Source organism: Eleutherodactylus coqui, chromosome 6 (assembly GCF_035609145.1).
Source record: "Eleutherodactylus coqui strain aEleCoq1 chromosome 6, aEleCoq1.hap1, whole genome shotgun sequence".
NCBI lineage: Eukaryota > Metazoa > Chordata > Amphibia > Anura > Eleutherodactylidae > Eleutherodactylus > Eleutherodactylus coqui.
In genome coordinates this window covers 148,760,857-148,779,167 of record NC_089842.1, presented here as the reverse complement: position 1 = coordinate 148,779,167, position 18,311 = coordinate 148,760,857, and the positions used below count along the sequence as shown (strand labels likewise).

The 18,311-nt window shown below is 44.1% G+C and overlaps 1 protein-coding gene across 2 annotated transcripts in view; it reads left to right on the top strand.

The window, feature by feature from the left end:
* The window catches only part of LOC136632780 (cytoplasmic dynein 1 heavy chain 1), a 49,935-nt gene extending 33,177 nt beyond the window's left edge, over positions 1 to 16,758 (top strand). Inside the window, exons 51-77 of one of the 2 annotated variants that reach the window (XM_066607945.1) lie at positions 1,285 to 1,480; positions 3,045 to 3,162; positions 3,318 to 3,533; positions 3,631 to 3,843; positions 5,541 to 5,668; positions 5,771 to 5,924; positions 6,026 to 6,172; positions 6,246 to 6,396; positions 6,565 to 6,818; positions 6,913 to 7,047; positions 7,265 to 7,359; positions 7,586 to 7,760; positions 7,840 to 7,915; positions 8,867 to 9,027; positions 9,149 to 9,260; positions 9,360 to 9,420; positions 10,390 to 10,513; positions 10,618 to 10,731; positions 10,804 to 10,974; positions 11,951 to 12,168; positions 12,774 to 12,877; positions 14,459 to 14,670; positions 14,753 to 14,906; positions 15,212 to 15,354; positions 15,456 to 15,624; positions 15,991 to 16,118; positions 16,307 to 16,758. In XM_066607945.1, the coding sequence (XP_066464042.1) occupies positions 1,285 to 1,480; positions 3,045 to 3,162; positions 3,318 to 3,533; positions 3,631 to 3,843; positions 5,541 to 5,668; positions 5,771 to 5,924; positions 6,026 to 6,172; positions 6,246 to 6,396; positions 6,565 to 6,818; positions 6,913 to 7,047; positions 7,265 to 7,359; positions 7,586 to 7,760; positions 7,840 to 7,915; positions 8,867 to 9,027; positions 9,149 to 9,260; positions 9,360 to 9,420; positions 10,390 to 10,513; positions 10,618 to 10,731; positions 10,804 to 10,974; positions 11,951 to 12,168; positions 12,774 to 12,877; positions 14,459 to 14,670; positions 14,753 to 14,906; positions 15,212 to 15,354; positions 15,456 to 15,624; positions 15,991 to 16,118; positions 16,307 to 16,435 (4,058 nt within the window). In that variant the 3' untranslated portion in view covers positions 16,436 to 16,758. Of the gene's footprint in view, positions 1 to 611; positions 808 to 1,284; positions 1,481 to 3,044; positions 3,163 to 3,317; positions 3,534 to 3,630; positions 3,844 to 5,540; positions 5,669 to 5,770; positions 5,925 to 6,025; positions 6,173 to 6,245; positions 6,397 to 6,564; positions 6,819 to 6,912; positions 7,048 to 7,264; positions 7,360 to 7,585; positions 7,761 to 7,839; positions 7,916 to 8,866; positions 9,028 to 9,148; positions 9,261 to 9,359; positions 9,421 to 10,389; positions 10,514 to 10,617; positions 10,732 to 10,803; positions 10,975 to 11,950; positions 12,169 to 12,773; positions 12,878 to 14,458; positions 14,671 to 14,752; positions 14,907 to 15,211; positions 15,355 to 15,455; positions 15,625 to 15,990; positions 16,119 to 16,306 lie in introns of both variants that reach the window. The other variant, XM_066607944.1, reaches the window with a different exon arrangement.
* The last annotated feature ends 1,553 nt before the right edge of the window (positions 16,759 to 18,311 follow it).

Here is an 18,311-nt window from a genome sequence, read left to right as displayed (position 1 = left end):
TCTACCATTATACCTCACCAGATTGTTCAGCCACCAGTACCTATTAAACAAGTGCTCTTAATGGTACTGAAACCATAAGCATGTCCATTTCTCGAAGACCAGCTCCTTCTCACAGCCATTGAAGGGACTTCCTGACTCTATTAAGAATATTTTCCAATAGTGTTCACATAATACCTTGCCTTTTTATAAATCTGTGCCGTTTATTGGGATGCCCTGACACTTCTTACTGACATCCGTGTGACAACTTGTTGAGTATCGCTTCCTCACCAGTGGTTGGCTGCTGTGTTAACGATGCCTTCTGAGGCGACCAGCGACTTGGCTGAAGCTATGCTGGGAAGCGAGCTGCAAGTGACTTTACTCATGACTGGCAAGGGTTGTATGGAGGCATCTGGTCTCAGAGAAACCTTTTTATTACGTGTACTCTTGAACAGACCTATAGAGTCTAAAGAATGTTGGAAAAAACTGTCAAAATGATTGTTTTTATATTGTGACCAAAATGACTTTTTAATCATATTTCTTCACTTTGTTTCCTGTGTGTTTTTGTTACAACTTTTCTTTTTTTTTCCCCCCTTCTTTCTGTCAATTTGATCGTCCTTGATCCCGTCGGGTAGCTGTTAAATCTATAAAGAAGCAGCATCTGGTAGAAGTCCGTTCTATGGCTAATCCTCCAGCAGCAGTGAAGCTGGCTCTAGAGTCCATCTGTCTGCTGCTGGGCGAGAGTACAACGGACTGGAAGCAGATTCGTTCCATCATAATGAGGGAAAACTTCATTCCAACTATTGTAAACTTTTCTGCTGAAGAGATCAGGTGAATAGATATGTTTAGAACTGCTGCTCTCGGGAAGGGGAAAAGAAATTGTTCATTATGGCTCTATCAATGGTTAAAAAAAACTGCAAGGACAAGAATATGCTTCACCACTAGGTGGCAGTAAATATGGAATGAATTATTTTGCCAGTTATAAGGGGTTGGCTTGCAACTTGTGGTATTACTACAGCTCTTAGCGTGCCCACACAGCTGGACCACAGCTTGAAGATGAAAATCTTACGATTTATGACTCTAGTGTGTTTAATCCCAGACAACCCTCAGCCTAAAAGCAATTCATTGGTCGTTGGGTCATACCACATACTCCATAGTAGTTGTAATCCCTTAGGTTTAGATCAGGCTATTGTATCCCAATCCAGTTATTTACTTCCTGGAACTTAAATTTCCTTCACCCTTCCTCAGCGGCAGTTCTCTGTACTAACCCTGCATGTGAGCTTTAATCCTGTTTTCACCATTCAATAGCGGTGAGCTCTATAAAGAGGCAGCACCTTGTTGAAGTAAAAGCAATGGGCAACCCTCCTGCTGCAGTAAAACTGGCCCTAGAGTCTATCTGTCTCCTTTTGGGAGAGGAGACGACTGACTGGAAAAAGATCAGAACAGTTGTACAAAGGGATAATTTCATCAGCAACATTCTCAACCTAAGCTCAGAAGATCTAAGGTATTTTCTCTTGCTGCTGGAGAGCATTAACACGCTTGCTCTTTATAGCTCCGGCTTGCCTGTTTCTACCTGTCATCTACCGTAAGAGCAGATGCCTCTATTCTCTATCCATTTTTGCACTCTTTCCAAATTGCATGTTTTTGCATTACTTGATTGTACTAAATAACTGACCCCTTCAGTCATCCTTTCCATGCAGGACAGACTAATCCGTCCTGCAGATGAGCCCGGCCATCCTGCAGACTCTCATGGGATTTAGATCCTGGTTACTCACGTTGGAGGGGAGTTCCCATCTGTAATGGTCTTGTTACATGGGATGGTTATCGTTCAAAATTTGTACGATAATCGTCCCGTGTGAATGTATGCACCGACTGAATGAGAATTGTTCAGTTATTCAGTTTCTGCATGCGTAAAACTGAATGATGTGCTGTTCAGTATAAGTAGCAGTCATTTACTTTTTGAACCACTGTCTGCTTACTGTGAATGGAGGCCTTTGGGGAGAGGACGCTCTCTGCCCCTCTGTCTCCATTCTAGCAGCGCTAGGAGCAATGTCAACAATACTCACTCCTGTTTAATAGCACAGGAGCGAGCATCACTGGGACGAGTGTTAGCATTTGCCCGACAGGTCGCCCTGTGTAAAAGGACCCTAAGGTGACAACGCCAGAATCGCACCATCTGTTGCAGATTTCACAACCTTCAATAGAGGGGGCAAAGTCTGGTGGCGATTCATGACAAAGGGGGTTTATTTTTCTGCTGCAGAAAATCCACACTAAATTGTATGACCACTCCTTAATAGACAGTGCGATTTTATGCCCCATTTACACGGTACGAGTGTCGTGCACACTATGCCTACCAGATAATCCCAGTGATGCTCGCTCCTGAGCTGTTACACAGAAGCGAGTATCACTCGCAGCACTGCCAGAATGGAGGCGGAGTGGGCTGAGGAGCTTTCTTTCCCCGACCGCCTCCATTCACAGTAAGCAGCCAGTCATTCAGAAGTGAATGACTGTTTACTCTGAACGGCGTGTCGTTTTCTGTATGCAGAAACTAAAAATTCTCGTACAGTCACTGCATGCATTTACAAGTTACGATATCGTTCAAATTCCCGCAGGAGCGCAGGAATTTGGACAATTCTGAACAATAATCATCCTGTCTAACTTTATGCCACTTATTCATTGCCTTAGTTTACACCAGTGCCAAAATTTCTTGTTAGTCTGAACTCCTTTCGTGAAGCAAAGCTCCTTCTTTTACCCTAAAGTGCATTATAAATGTGGCACAAAACATTTAATTTGTGCCAGAACACTTGTGCATTTTCAAAAGTAAATTTGCCCCACAATATATAGTAGCCAAAGCCCCCCCCCCCCCCCCCCCCCCTCCTTAGTGGTGACTGCAGCCAGTCAGAATAACATAACTTCGCTCTGTCTATGCACATATTATGGAGCTCTGAGTTGACAAAATGAAATGAATGGGCACACCATTCTGGACCTAATCCAGATGTACGAAGTCCTATGTTAAGTTGGTTGTCCACCATTAATTGTGTCTGATCGATAATCTTCTGTTCCTCTAGTGATGCTATCCGTGAGAAAATGAAGAAGAATTATTTATCAAATCCAAGCTACAACTACGAGATTGTTAACAGAGCTTCCCTGGCATGCGGGCCTATGGTGAAATGGGCAATTGCTCAGGTAAAGTTCATGAACCTCTTCTTTTTTTTTTTTTTTGGCATTCTGAATGAGTCGGCTGTATAGGGACTGGGTTACTAGTGGCACCTCCGTCTTGCCCCACAGTCTGACTACTTTTCTACATCCCTAAACTTTCCACAACTTCTTACCTTTACCAGCTAAACTACGCTGATATGCTGAAACGTGTGGAGCCCCTGAGAAACGAGCTGCAGAAGCTGGAAGATGATGCTAAAGACAACCAGCAAAAAGCTAACGAAGTGGAGCAAATGATTCGAGATCTGGAGGCCAGCATCGCTCGCTACAAAGAAGAATATGCTGTGCTCATCTCAGAAGCACAGGCCATCAAGGCTGACCTGGCGGCAGTGGAGGCCAAGGTAAAATTCCTGGTAGCAGGGTATGCTGGGGGTTGTAGTCACTGGGGCAGGGTGATGCTCCTGACAGTTTTACAGCAACCCAGTATGGCCATTGCAGGTGAACCGAAGTACAGCTCTTCTGAAGAGTTTGTCAGCGGAGAGAGATCGGTGGGAGAAGACCAGCGAGACCTTCAAGAACCAGATGTCCACCATCGCTGGCGACTGCTTGTTATCAGCAGCCTTCATTGCCTATGCTGGATACTTTGATCAGCAGATGCGCCAGAACTTGTTCACCACATGGTCCCATCACTTACAGCAAGCCAATGTCCAGGTAGGCTTTGTTTTAACTTTTCTAATCCTATCTCCCCATTAACTACGTGGTGACCAATGTGTGTTGCTCCTAATTGCCCAGACAATTTTTTAGCAATTTTGTGCACATGGTGGCTTAACGGGTCTAATTTCTGTTGTGCTACCAAAAGGTTTGCCACATATTTTTTTTTTTTTGTACATGGCTGTTTTTACTAAGCTTTGTTTACTTCCTTTTTAATTTTTAGATTTGCAAACTGACACTATAAAGGTTCCTTTGGATTCCACCATCTTATTTTGGCCATGTTGATGCATAAACCCCTAAACCTAGCAATGAAGAATTTTATCTCTCCATCCTTTTACCCGCTCGTCTGACTTCCTCTGCAGACCTCTTTCTAAACATTTAAATTCTTTTCGCTCTAAAACGCACATGACCACCTCGAGCTCAGACAGCCCACCTACCATCGCTTCCTCCTTACCACTATTGAATTTTTTATTTTTTTTTTAATCCTGAACCCCTCCACAAATTTCCACGATCATATCTTGCACTGAATATCATTCAGCTTACACATTTCTGTAACCATTTGCTTGACCACTGCTTACACAGTCCTCTGGTGCATTTTTAGAATGCATTTTCTGTCTGCAACAAACTTTACCACATTCACAGCGTCTTCATTCTTCCACATTCCATCCAGCGGCCTGCAGACTATCACTTCCTCCCTTGGCCTCCTAGTCGTCCTCCACAACCACTTACCCTGGACCTTATTGTCACCTGCCTCTGTTCTCTATCCAGCACCTCCAACTCTTCTCTTCCCACGTCTGGCTACAGTTCACTTCTCTATTCTCTTTAGCTGTCCCTCCACCCCTCAGTCCAGAAACTAGCACACCCTTGTAGAAACCATCCACATCTTGACTTTGACACTTTTGCTCTGTTCCACCACTGTCCACAACTTTTCCCCCTCAAGACATTTTTCTCTCCTTGTTTTGCTTCTCAGTCACCTCCAAGATTTCTCCTGTGCTTCCCTCATACTCTGGACTCATTACTCCAATCTTTTTCTCTCCTCCACCTTTTAGGTTTCTTTTCAAGACTTTAAAAACACACCTCTTCAGAAAAGTCTACAATAAAATGTGCTGCCACTACCCTATAATATGAAAAGCAACTGCCTCATTTGTCTCCTTACCCCCTTCCACGAAAGGCCAATAGCGTCAGAGGGAGCGCGCTCCCACTCTGAGCCCTCTACATGCCACAAAGTACATTGATCACGGCATATAGGGGGTTAACAGCAGGGATCGCTGTTGCAGTGGGAAGCCAAATGTAAGTCACAGCCGGCTGCCGTGGACTCACTTCTGAGCCTGCACAATCTATAGGACATAAAACAACAAGACCTAAAAACTTAAGTACTATGCGCTTAGGATGTAAACTTGCATCCTGTGGCATTAGGGGTTAACAATGGTCTATTATGCTTTGCCTGTCGCAGAGTTTAATAGACAATACATGGCAGCCGTGGGAGTCTTCACTTAGGCACTTGGTAGCCATGTAAACTCATCGGTACCACGCAATTGTGTTATGGGGGGACTCAATGGAGCACTGGAGGGTTGCTTAAATGTGCTGTCAACTTTGATAGCCCCATCTAAAAAGTTACTTGCAGTGACCCTTTCCTGCTTTATTTGATAACAATTGAAAATTGCACTTTTTTACTTTTCCTCCTGTGATCTATATAGTTCCGCACAGATATTGCAAGAACTGAATACCTCTCTAATGCTGATGAGAGACTTCGTTGGCAAGCCAGCTCATTGCCTGCAGATGACTTGTGTACAGAAAATGCCATAATGCTCAAACGGTTCAATAGGTAAGCACATGTGTATAACGCACTTGAGACGAGCTAATATAGATTAGGGGATTGAGTGTCCTTTACAAGGGATGTAGACATAACTTCTGGTTGTGTCTGTAGGTATCCCTTGATCATTGATCCATCAGGCCAAGCCACAGAGTTCATCATGAATGAGTACAAGGATCGGAAGATAACTCGCACAAGCTTCTTGGATGATGCCTTCAGGAAAAACTTGGAAAGTGCTCTCCGGTTTGGTAATCCGCTCCTTGTCCAGGTGAGTGTCTCACACAAATGCAACCACAGATTGTGGAATACATGATGTCCAGTCGCTCTTGAGTCCAGGAGAGTGTAGTTAGTCTTGTGGTCTCTTCGCAGGATGTGGAAAGCTACGATCCCATCCTAAACCCTGTACTGAATCGTGAGGTTCGTAGGACTGGAGGAAGAGTGCTCATTACACTTGGGGATCAAGACATCGATTTGTCTCCATCTTTTGTCATCTTCCTTTCCACCAGGGACCCCACAGTATGTAACATTCTGCTCACTCGTATATTCTGTTTCTTGCCTGCACAATAGTGACATTTTATACTGCTTTTAGGTTGAATTCCCACCAGATCTGTGCTCACGAGTGACATTCGTCAATTTCACTGTGACTCGCAGCAGCCTCCAGAGCCAATGTCTGAATGAAGTCTTGAAGGCGGAAAGACCTGATGTTGATGAGAAACGATCTGACCTCCTCAAACTGCAGGGTATATATCCATAGAGCTCATGTATCACACTACTGCCTGTGCCAGAACTATTCTGCACACGTTCCACCAAGGCAGAATGACATGGGGCGGTTGCTGTCAATTCCATATCAACCTAATTGGGTATATGAGGTTTCATGATTGTTATCAATCTTCTCTGTTCATCTACAGGTGAATTCCAGCTCCGCTTGCGACAGCTGGAGAAGTCTCTGCTTCAGGCACTCAATGAGGTCAAAGGTCGTATTCTAGACGATGACACAATTATTACAACATTGGAGAACCTGAAAAAAGAAGCGGCGGAGGTCACCCGTAAAGTGGAGGAGACTGATATTGTCATGCAGGAAGTGGAAAATGTGTCTCAACAATACCTGCCCCTCTCCACTGCTTGCAGTAGCATCTACTTCACAATGGAGTCCCTGAAACAAGTAATATCATAACTAGAGTTGGGGGGTTTGGGAGTGGGCCATTCATATAACGGTCGGCTGCATTCTCATGAATTGTGTATTTGATCTTGTTCAGATTCACTTCCTGTACCAGTACTCCCTGCAGTTCTTTCTTGATATCTACCATACTGTGCTGTATGAGAATGCCAACCTCAAAAACACCACGGACCACACTCAGCGTCTCTCGGTTATTACCAAGGACCTATTCCAGGTACAGTTCCTCAAGCATTCTCTTTATGACTATTATAGCTCAAGTGGGTTGTACCAATTGGGAAATCATTGCTCCCTGCAATTTCCTCGCTTTTTTTTTTTTTTTTTTTTTTGCTGAGCATTGTGTGTTTTGCAACACTAAATTTTTTTCTGATCGCATATCTTTACCTTCATCTTTATGCAATGGATTAAGACCTTAAAATGCTTTTTGTTTTCAGGTGGCTTTCAACAGGGTGGCTCGTGGAATGTTGCACCAAGACCACATAACCTTTGCAATGCTGCTGGCTAGGATTAAACTGAAGGGAACTATTGGGTAACTTTTTTTATTTATTTTTGGGTCACCTGTCACTACATTTACATAATTAGTAGATTAAGACACCTGTGAAAGATGATGCAAGACGGATACTGAGACATGGGGCATATTGCGTCCCGTGCGCCAGTTTTTTTGGCTTATGAAAGCTGCAGTTTTTGTAGCTAGATTGGTCTCCACAATGCCATTACACTGGTTCATTGATTTCTCTCTTCTTCTTTGTATGCAGAGAGCCGACTTATGATCACGAGTTCCAGCACTTCCTTAGAGGAAAGGAGATTGTACTTGGTTCTTCTTCAGTGTCAAAGATGAACGGTCTATCAGAAGAACAGGTGGAGGCCATGATAAGACTTTCTAACCTGCCTGCCTTCAGAGATGTCATGTCCAAGGTCGCTGCTGATGATGTAAGTGTCTTGTGTATTATTGATTATGAAAGGTCTAATGTGGTAGATGCACTTCTCAATGAACCTTGTGTCTCTGCAGCAATTCTGCATTTGGCTGGAGAGCAGTTCTCCTGAACAGACTGCCCCTTACTTATGGACTGAAGAGAAACCTGCAAGTACGTAGAGCTGGAAGAGTGTTCACTGCTAAGTATCTAACATTAAATGGTGTTCCATCTATTGTAACTAATGCTTAATGTAAAATTAAGGGGAAAATTTTTTTTAATCTATCTAAGGGATTGGAAAAATTTGAGCTTGCGTCGTAAGGGCTCATTCACATGAGCGTATGAGTACAACACTGCAAGTCTCAAAGCATTGTACTCATCGCAGCCCCCCTATGTTTTGCTGGCAGAGATTGCGTAGGGCTGTGTGACCCCCCCCCCCCCCTTTTTTTTTTTTTTTTTTCCAAAATCCCTCACTCTGTGCTGAGTGGGACTCCGTATTAAATGCTGTCCAGGCATTGCGAAGGGGCAGCGTTTTTAATACACAGCCCTTCAAGGGCTCAGTATGAAACGCAGAGAAATAGAGCAAGTTAAGTTATCAATACCTTCGATGTACACCTAAATAGGCTTGATTGGCTTTAGGCCCTTTTACACAGGCCAGCAGTCTTCTGGATGATTGTACGAGCGCTGACGTCATGGGTAAGATCGTCTGTGCTCGTGCAGAGCATTCAAACAGACTTACCGCTAGCTTCTCGGTCAGCGCTTCACCTCCTATGGGAAGCGCTGAACTGTGAGCTTTTACACAGGATGAGGAGCCAGTGAGCCAACATGGTTTGTTTTTTGTTTTTTTAAGCTGACTGAAAAGTCAGCTTAAACAACCGCGAACGACAAGTGAGTGTTTTAAATTTTTTTGTTTTCCCCATTCACACTTAACAATTATTGGTCAAATTCATTCATTTGAGCGAATTTTGAGCGATAATCGTTTCGTATAAATGGTCCTTTTTACTGCAAAACTTCTTCATCTTTTCACACTTTAAGCCATGCCACCTTGTCTAGTGAGGGGCAATAGTATAAATGATTTGATTGAATGTAGTTTCTTGTAACGATCTTCCTGTGGTTTCTCTGTAGCGCCAATTGGTCAATCTGTCCATCGCCTACTCCTGATCCAAGCGTTCCGTCCTGACCGTTTGTTGGCCATGGCACACATTTTTGTCTCCAACATCCTTGGGGATACCTTCATGTCTGTCATTGATCAGCCTTTGGACCTGGCACACATTGTAGACACAGAGGTAATGCTGTGTTCTTTAGTTGCTGATATGCTCAACATGTATAGCACTAGTTACATAGAATATCTGGCATTGTTGTGTTTGCTGCATTGTTCATCCATAATGGGTTTTCCATTCACTACAGGTTAAACCAAGCACTCCAGTCCTGATGTGCTCTGTCCCTGGGTATGATGCTAGCGGCCGCGTGGAGGATCTTGCAGCTGAACAGAACACTCAGATCACATCTATTGCTATTGGTTTGTTCTGATTCTAGCTTACTCTTCTGGTGGATTTCTGGCTAATCTTGAATATTTTGATTTTCATGAGCTTAATGCATGAATATTTAAAATTTCCAGGTTCTGCTGAAGGCTTTAATCAAGCTGAAAAGGCTATTAATACTGCGGTGAAGTCCGGAAGGTGAGAACATTCTAGGATTATCAAACTTCCTGATTTTAAAACACTAGTCCCATTTTATAAAGTGGTGGCATATTGCCAGATTATAATTTCCAAAGGTCAGACCCAAATGATCCTGGGAATAAAGGAGGTGCAGTGTGGATGTTAAACTGCATGCCCTGCTAAGTGTCTTTCTCCCCTGCATCAGTGTTGCCCTGGCCCCACCTGGTTCTGCAGGAAACTGTTGACCTTCATAATGGGCTGACACTTCTTTTTTTTTTTTTTTAAGAGATCACATTTCAGTACTAATGTCATTACAGGCAGAATTACAGTGAAAGGTAACAGTCAGGGTGCATATGGAGTGCACCACAGTCTCTCTATAGGTCACAGAGAATGCCCAATGATTATCGCTCTAGTGTAGCCACAAAGGAGTGATAATTGCTCACTGGAGGCGGAGCACACCAGACATCTCTTCTAGCCATCTGCCTCTATCCAGAGCAAACGGGCGGTTGTTCATAGATGAATGACTGCATAGTTACATAGGCCAATAGTTGCTTGGCTTTAGGTGAGCTAAAAGCCAAGAGACTGACAAGTGAGCAATTTTCACTCACTTGTCCTGTTGGGTCCCTTGCGCACATTGGACAATAATTGCTCTTCTGAGCAATTAATTGGGAGGCTATTGACCTTTGTAAAAGTATCCTAAGCAATCAATGACTTATCCCTAATACAGGGCATCTGCCAGTCAGTGGTAAATGGGGTTGAGCTGCAGTACCAGGCATAACCAAACACCATTGTACTGGACTATGAAAAAGTTGAAGGGAATGTGCTGATCACTATAAAGCTGTACCCTTTTTTTGCTGATCACTGGTAGTCCTCAGGTCACACCCTCGCTAGTCAATTTATGACCTAGGCTGCTAATCTGCAAAATTCAGGGAAAGCTAAAAAGCACACAATATGAACATGATCTACAGTCCTGTGACCTCCTTCCTGCAGGTGGGTGATGCTGAAGAACGTGCACTTGGCTCCTGGCTGGCTTATGCAGTTGGAGAAGAAACTTCATTCCATGCAGCCACATTCTTCTTTCCGACTCTTCTTAACCATGGAAATTAATCCAAAGGTGATGTAGATTAACTGGCTTCCTGCATTACATTGGTTTACAGGTTGTCTCTTCCTGGATCCTGTTAAGTAACGATCCTTTTTTTTTTTTTCCCCCTAATCCAGGTACCAGTGAATCTGCTGCGAGCCGGACGTATTTTTGTGTTTGAACCACCTCCTGGTGTGAAGGCCAACATGTTGCGAACATTCAGTAGCATCCCTGTGTCCAGGATCTGTAAGGTATGTGAAGAAGGTGGTATTGGTAGACAATTGTACTGTATGAACCCTAATCCTATGTTCTCTTGCATTTAGTCTCCGAATGAGCGTGCTCGCCTTTATTTCCTGCTGGCCTGGTTCCATGCAATCATCCAGGAACGTCTGCGTTATGCTCCACTGGGTTGGTCTAAGAAATATGAATTTGGGGAATCTGATCTGAGGTCAGCATGTGACACTGTGGACACCTGGCTGGATGACACTGCAAAGGTAAGTGACAGTCTTGTCATCAAAGATCTTAAGACTCTTTGGTTGGTACAATCCTTTTACCCTCTTGGGTATCGTGGACACACAGGGTCCATTTCTGACCGTGGATGGAGAAGGCCTAATCAGTGCTTTTCAAAAGAAAGGTGGATTTACTAGTGGCTGAAAAACTATGCAATTTACTTTCCCCGGTCATTGTTAGTGAATGGAAGCATATATTTACATTCAGACTGGTGCAAAACTTATGAATTGGTCACCAAGGCTTGTTCCAGCTGACAGCCCTTACCTATAGGGTGCATGCACACGGATGGATTTGAATTGTGGAAACTGGAGCAGGCCGCCTCCAGATTCCGCAGCAAATCCCGCCCATACCATGCAAAAGTGATTCTTCACGCACAGGAGCGGAAACCAAATTGCGGGTTTCTGCTTGCAAGTGAAAATCACAGCATGCTCCATTTTTGCACGGATTCTACACGAACTGCTTCTATTGAAGTGAATGGAAGCCATCCGATCCGCGGCCCTTTCGCAAATGGCATTGAGGAAAGGTCGCGTTTTCTGCATCATCGTTAAGCGATGACGTGGGAAAAGCATGAGTTTAAAAAAATTAATAAATCTGTACTGTCCATGTCCAGCGAGCCATGCAGACCATCCGGAGTACAGATGAAGAAAAATAAAGCAGGCCCACACGGATGATGCTGCTGCCAGGGCCCAATTCTGTATGCGGAATCTAGCTCTGCCATGTGCATGGGGCGTTACACTGTGGGATTTTTGTACAGCTGTGTTTAGATCACAGACCTTTTACTGATCTAGTCTTTCTTTCATATATCAGCAGTCTTCTATTTGCTTACAGCAAGCTGAGATATTGAAATTGGAAGGGAACTAAAATCCAAAGAATATTGGAGAGCTGCAGAGCTTTTTATTTTGCAACCACTAAGCTTTGTATGAACCTGTATTTCATGATTGCATTGGGGTCTCGTTACAGGGTCGTCAGAACATTTCTCCAGATAAGATCCCATGGTCCGCCCTGAAGACTCTTATGGCACAATCTATTTATGGAGGCCGAATTGATAATGAGTTTGATCAACGTCTGCTCAACACCTTCCTGGAGAGACTCTTCACTACTTCTAGTTTTGATGGGGACTTTAAGCTAGCCTGTAAGGTGGATGGACACAAGGATATCCAAATGCCAGATGGCATCAGGTATTGAAGCATGGTGCTGGTGGCGCCACATCCTCGGGGTGTTATGGGGTTGTACATTATTTTCTAAAGGTATTTTCTAGGACTTAAACTTCTATTCATGACTGAGAACCTGCGGCTTGGATGCCCGCTGATCAGCTGATTCCTAGTGCCACTGTTGCCATGGTCAGCGGAGGAAAGGGAAAGCGCTGACCATAGCACAGCAGCTCAGGTTGGTATTGCAGCACAGCTTCCGTTGAATTACATGGGAGTTGCAACTGCAATACCAACCCAGGGCACTCTGCTATGGACAGCACTTTCTGCTTCCTCCGCTGACCATGGGTGACAGCGGCACTGGGAATCAGCTGATTAGTTGCGATCTGTGCAACAGGCAACCGCCGATCATCAATAGAAGAAAAAGTTCTGAAGTACCCCTTTAAAAACAAAAGTTCTTTCAAACAGTAGCACCTCTCCTCAGTTTCTCTGGTACTGCACCTCTGCTCCATTTAGAGAACGGTGCTGAGCTGCAATACCACAACCCTTGGAGAGTTATGGAGCTGCGTTTAGATGAAACAATGCTTTTGTTATCCTGTACAGCCTGTTTAATCATATGGTCACTTATTTTTTAGGCGTGATGAGTTTGTACAATGGGTGGAGCTGCTCCCGGACTCTCAGACACCATCTTGGCTGGGGTTGCCGAACAATGCTGAGCGTGTTCTGCTCACTACACAGGGTAACATGTGCCATATTCTGTTCTTTCATTTCTTTCCAGCAAATATCATACTGTTTCTTGTGGACTAAATTTCTGTCATCTTCAGCATTAACCTTTTTGTCACATTCTCCACTCTCCTCATGTGTCCTAACTGGGGATGTGCGATTGAGGTGGAGATTCCTTCCTCTCAACCGCATATTCCTGGCTGGATCTCCTGCAGTCCGTTCTCATCCTTCAACAGTCTTGTATTTTCCTTGTGTTTCTGTGAGCCATCAGCCTGCCATGTCTTAACATTGCCTCATTGCTTTGTTTTACGTTACTTTTCTTTTCCTTGTTCTTCATCTGTCTGCATAGAAAACAAAGTGACTGACTACCAATCACAAGTTCTCTAGTCTCATGTTTGTACACTAATGTTTTAACCAAAGTCACATTGATAATACCAGTGTGGTTTTATTGGACCACCTTCTGTAGTGGAAATATCCCTCTAAGCTAGAGCATCAATGTGTCTAAATTGTTTTTGGGGGGGAGAAGTTGGGGAAAGAATTATCAAGTTTTTATCAGTGTATAACGAAAAGTTATGAAACTTGATAAGTGATGGATTAAAACTCAAAACTATTTTACAAGAGCTCTTGTAATCAGTGAATGGAAACCAGACAAACATCCTTATAACGTCCTATTTAATACAGGTGCACAACTTGTTTGTTCAGGACAGGTCTTCAACCACTAATCTTAGAGTAGTAAATGGCATCTATAGGAAAGTCGTACAATCCATCCTCTTCATTATAAAACATAGAATAGTTATGACGATGCCATTTTTTAAATTATAAATTGCATTATACTGCAATCTGACAGGCAACCAGCCATGGCAGTGCTGGGGGCCTTCAGAAAGCCCAAGGCTGCCATGACAACCTTGCCAAAATGGTCAGGGGATTTAAATGCCACTGTCAGAAAAAAAACAGCATTTACAGGGTTAATGGCCACAGTCAGTGTTCATGCTGATCACAACTGTTGCCGCGGGTATCAGATGATAAGAAACAGCCGGCACTTGCATTGTATGGATCGGCATCAGACTCTGATTCCCCTCCGTACAAACTCAGGATGCACAGGACATAATTGTATGTCTTGTGTCGTTAAGGGCTTAAAGGGATTTTCCAGTGCAGCACAGCAGGTTTATTCATTGTATAACGAAAGCTCTGCAATTTCCTAATAAGCTTTGGTATTATCAATTTCTCCAACTTTATATACATATAACTAGAATATATTAATATGTAAGAATGAAATCTTCTTACTTAACACCAATAGAACATCCTGAAGCTGTACTTCGGCAGCTTTATTTTCTTTGCACCAAAAGTGAAATGGGAAACCCTTATTACCACGAGTTGGGCCTCATGACAGCCACAGTTCAGTGTCCATAATACCACCACGCACCTCCCTCAGTTTTGCTAGAACCATAGGGTTAATATCGTGCAGACATCTGGACAAGGTCTTAGTCTGGGGGTTATTGTTCCACCTTTTCTACTTATTTTTTGTTGCGTTTTCTCCCCTTCTCTTTGAGTTTGCTTTACGTTGCCCTGCATTGTTTTGTTCTTCCCTGTGGTTCAGGCATTGACATGATCAGTAAACTGCTGAAAATGCAAATGCTGGAGGATGAGGATGACTTAGCTTATGCAGAAACTGAGAAGAAGCAGAGGACAGATTCCACATCTGATGGCCGCCCGGCTTGGATGAGGACGCTTCACACTACTGCCTCCAACTGGCTCAGTGTCATTCCCCAAGCCCTCAACCACCTGAAACGTACAGTGGATAACATAAAGGTGAGTGCAGCTAGAGCTGCTACTATAGGAACTGCACCTTGTGCCTTTGACTATAAACTTCTAACGCTGACCTTCATTCCAGGATCCTTTGTTCCGATTCTTTGAACGGGAGGTGAAAATGGGCGCCAAGTTACTGCAGGACGTGCGCCAGGATCTTACAGATGTCGTCCAAGTATGTGAAGGAAAGAAGAAGCAGACAAACTATCTGCGCACCCTGATCAATGAGCTTGTGAAAGGTAAGGCTGAGTAGAGTATTGTGGTCTGCGCTCTAGCTAAAAATTGGTCTAGTGATCCAATATGCAGTAGGGGGAGTTTTGAGGACCAGAAACTGACATTATTCATTGTTTTACCTGCCCTGTTAGTGGAGAGCTGCTTCCAGGACTAGCTCTGTCCGTGGAGAACACAACATGGCCATGTTCACCCATTCATTAATTACCACATAGTCTCTTTGCTATGCATATGCCCCATTTGATAATCTGTAAGATTTTTCAGAATTCCTGTTCTGGCATAACCAACACGACGTCCTCTTTCTTCTCCTTAGGGATCCTGCCAAGGAGTTGGTCTCGATTCACGGTCCCTGCGGGCTTGACCGTCATCCAGTGGGTTGCAGATTTCAGTGACCGCATCAAACAGCTTCAGAACATCTCTCAAGCAGCTGCAGCCAGTGGAGCCAAGGAACTAAAGGTCTGACTGATGAAGGTTTTATATAGAGGAGGTGCCATATCTTGTAGTAGATGCTGATTTAGTTAATACTGCACTTTCTGATGCATTATTCTCTTCCTCAGAACATCCATGTATGGCTGGGCGGCTTGTTTGTTCCTGAAGCATACATTACCGCCACCAGACAGTACGTGGCGCAAGCGAACAGTTGGTCTCTGGAGGAGCTGTGTCTTGAAGTGAACGTAACCACAATACAGAATGCAGTGCTGGATGCGTATAGCTTTGGAATAACAGGTACTAACTGGAGACTGATGACCTGAATGATCCACTGCAAATTTACAACCGTTCACCAATTGTCTGCAGCAGCATCCATGTCAGCGAAGGAGTAATGGAGGACTGCTGTTATCTGCAGTATGATAACATAAGGCTTGTAGCTATTGGGTGAAGTACAGCTCTCAGCCTGCGGATGGAGGGTTTAAACTGCAAGTAATTAGAAAATTAGTGTAGTGCTGATAGTGACAGGGTTCTGGTCCTTACACTATACCAGTGGTCTCTGAATTGCAATCCTCCATTTACAACATTACAACTCCCAACATGTTCTGGCTGCTGCAAAAGCTATAGAATCCCATATTCTAACAGTTCATATATAATTGATTTTAGGTCTGAAGCTTCAAGGAGCAATCTGTACAAATAACAAGCTATCTCTGTCTAATTCCATCTCTACTGTACTGGCCCTGACACATCTGCGCTGGACCAAGCAGACCTATGCTGAAAAGAAAGCCAATGTGGTGAGTGGTCTTTAAAAGGGTGTTTAAGAGTCCAGCTCAATGTAAAACCACCGTGGGGGGTGAATAAATCGGAGAGATGCCCATGTGTGCTTGAACCTTGTCCACTGCAGATGAGACTTCATGGGTGCATGGGCTGTGATTGTATACAGAAATTCTTTCGGTCACATGGAGTTTTTGTTTTTCCTCAGGTGACTCTGCCAGTCTACCTAAACTTCACAAGGGCCGACTTGATCTTCACAGTCGACTTTGAAATTGCCACCAAAGAAGATCCTCACAGCTTCTATGAACGAGGGGTGGCAATCCTGAGCACCGAGTAATGGGAGTTGATCATCAGCACATTAGTCTCTACTGTTTTGTGCTTAGTGTTGTGTTTTTCTTTTTGTTCTGTGGCTACTGGAAGGATGTGAAGGATCTGGGTCATGTGAAACAAGAAAGGCAGCTGAATAGTTTGGAGGGGATTGTGAGTTGTTAAAAATGGAAAAGTTGGTCAGAAGAACAGATGTTAGAGGGAAGAGAAAGTGATTTATGACAAGTCTTTGTTAGGTGTACAGTCAGGAGGAGATTTGCACGTGGAACTAAAATGTGTCTGTAACCTGCTTTTTAATCTAATAATAAATATGAATTGCATTTAGCAGCCGAACCCATCAGTGTCTGTGTTTCTTGGATGAATTCTGGTCATGTTTTAGAACTATCAACACAGCCAGATGATATGGGGGGTTGTATCCTTTTTATTCTTGAACAATTCACTCGGACAGAGGTGTCTCGGTATTCAATTATAAGCACTTCACAGAAAAGAACCCTTTAAAACCTAACCTTTATTAATGATCCAAAAGCTGAGGGCTACAGACAACCAGTGTCCAGGATAAGATACACTAAAAATAAAGGTGTTCTCCCTCCCCCCGGGGTATCGCAAATTAAAAAAAATAGGATCAGGGCTTGGAAGCGACAGTCTGACTCCTGGTCTACTAAATAACCAATAGCCCAGAATGCCCCATTGTGGATTTCTAGGACATCTGATGTGAGTTAATGGGACTCAGATATCCATTAATCATGTATCCTATTTCTGCCTGTTCAATACATGGCCCAGTTGAGTCACAGAGGAGATATGCCCTAACTACAGGAGAAATAGTATGGTTCTCTATAGATTAACCCTATAGTTATGGATTAATCCTATAGATTAACTCAAGATGAAAAAGGTTCAGTATGGTTCGCTAAAGATTAAGCAGAGATGAAAAAGGTTTAAGGTTCAACACGTTTCGGTTGGACGTCGCAACTCATCAGGAACCATATAGGTCTTGAAAAAGTATATGCTAGGGTTTTGATAGAATGATAAACACCCTATAAGAACTAAATCCCTAAGGGCTTACTCTAGGAGCTCCAAAGGCACAATCACCCCTGGCCTAAATTGTAAGCTTGGAGTCCAATCCCCTTAAACTAAAGAGAATAAAATGGAGAAGCAGCAGCACCGCCAGCCCTAATGGTGGTCTGACATCTGTATGAATCAACTTGTGCCAACTCAGTGTTTTATAGCCCAGCTCAGCCTGACCCAACCCATAGGGCAGGATCATGCATAATTCCTTCAAAGCCCTTTTCATTAACAAGGTCCAATAGGAGATGGTTGTCATAGGTACATGGGTGCTTAAAGGGGTGGTCTCGCGAAACCAAGTGGGGTCATACACTTCCGTATGGCCATATTAATGCACTTTGTAATATACATCGTGCATTAAATATGAGCCATACAGAAGTTATTCCACTTACCTGCTCCGTTGCTAGCGTCCTCGTCTCCATGGTTCCGTCTAAATTCGCTGGCAGCTTGCTTTTTTAGACGCGCATGCGCAGTCCGGTCTTCTCCTTTCAGCACGAGCCGCTTCAGTGTGCTCCCCGCTACAGCTCTTCTGCGCATGCGCAGATGAGCTGTCACTGCTCGGGAGCGCGCTGGAGCAGCCATTCTGTACCTTCCTCTGTTAGAGGAAGGTGCAGAAACTGGAGCTGCCGTCCAGAGAAGCCGCCCAGCTGTCCTGCCGTCCAGCTGTCCTGCCGTCCAGGTAAGTGATGGGCCGGGGGGGGGGCTGCCTCTGCGCCGGGGGGGGGGGGGGGGGGGGGGCTGCTGTCGCTGTGATGCGCCGGGGGGGGGGGCTGTCGCTAGGCCGGGGGGGGGCTGTCGCTGGGCCAGGGGGGTAAGTGATGGGTCGG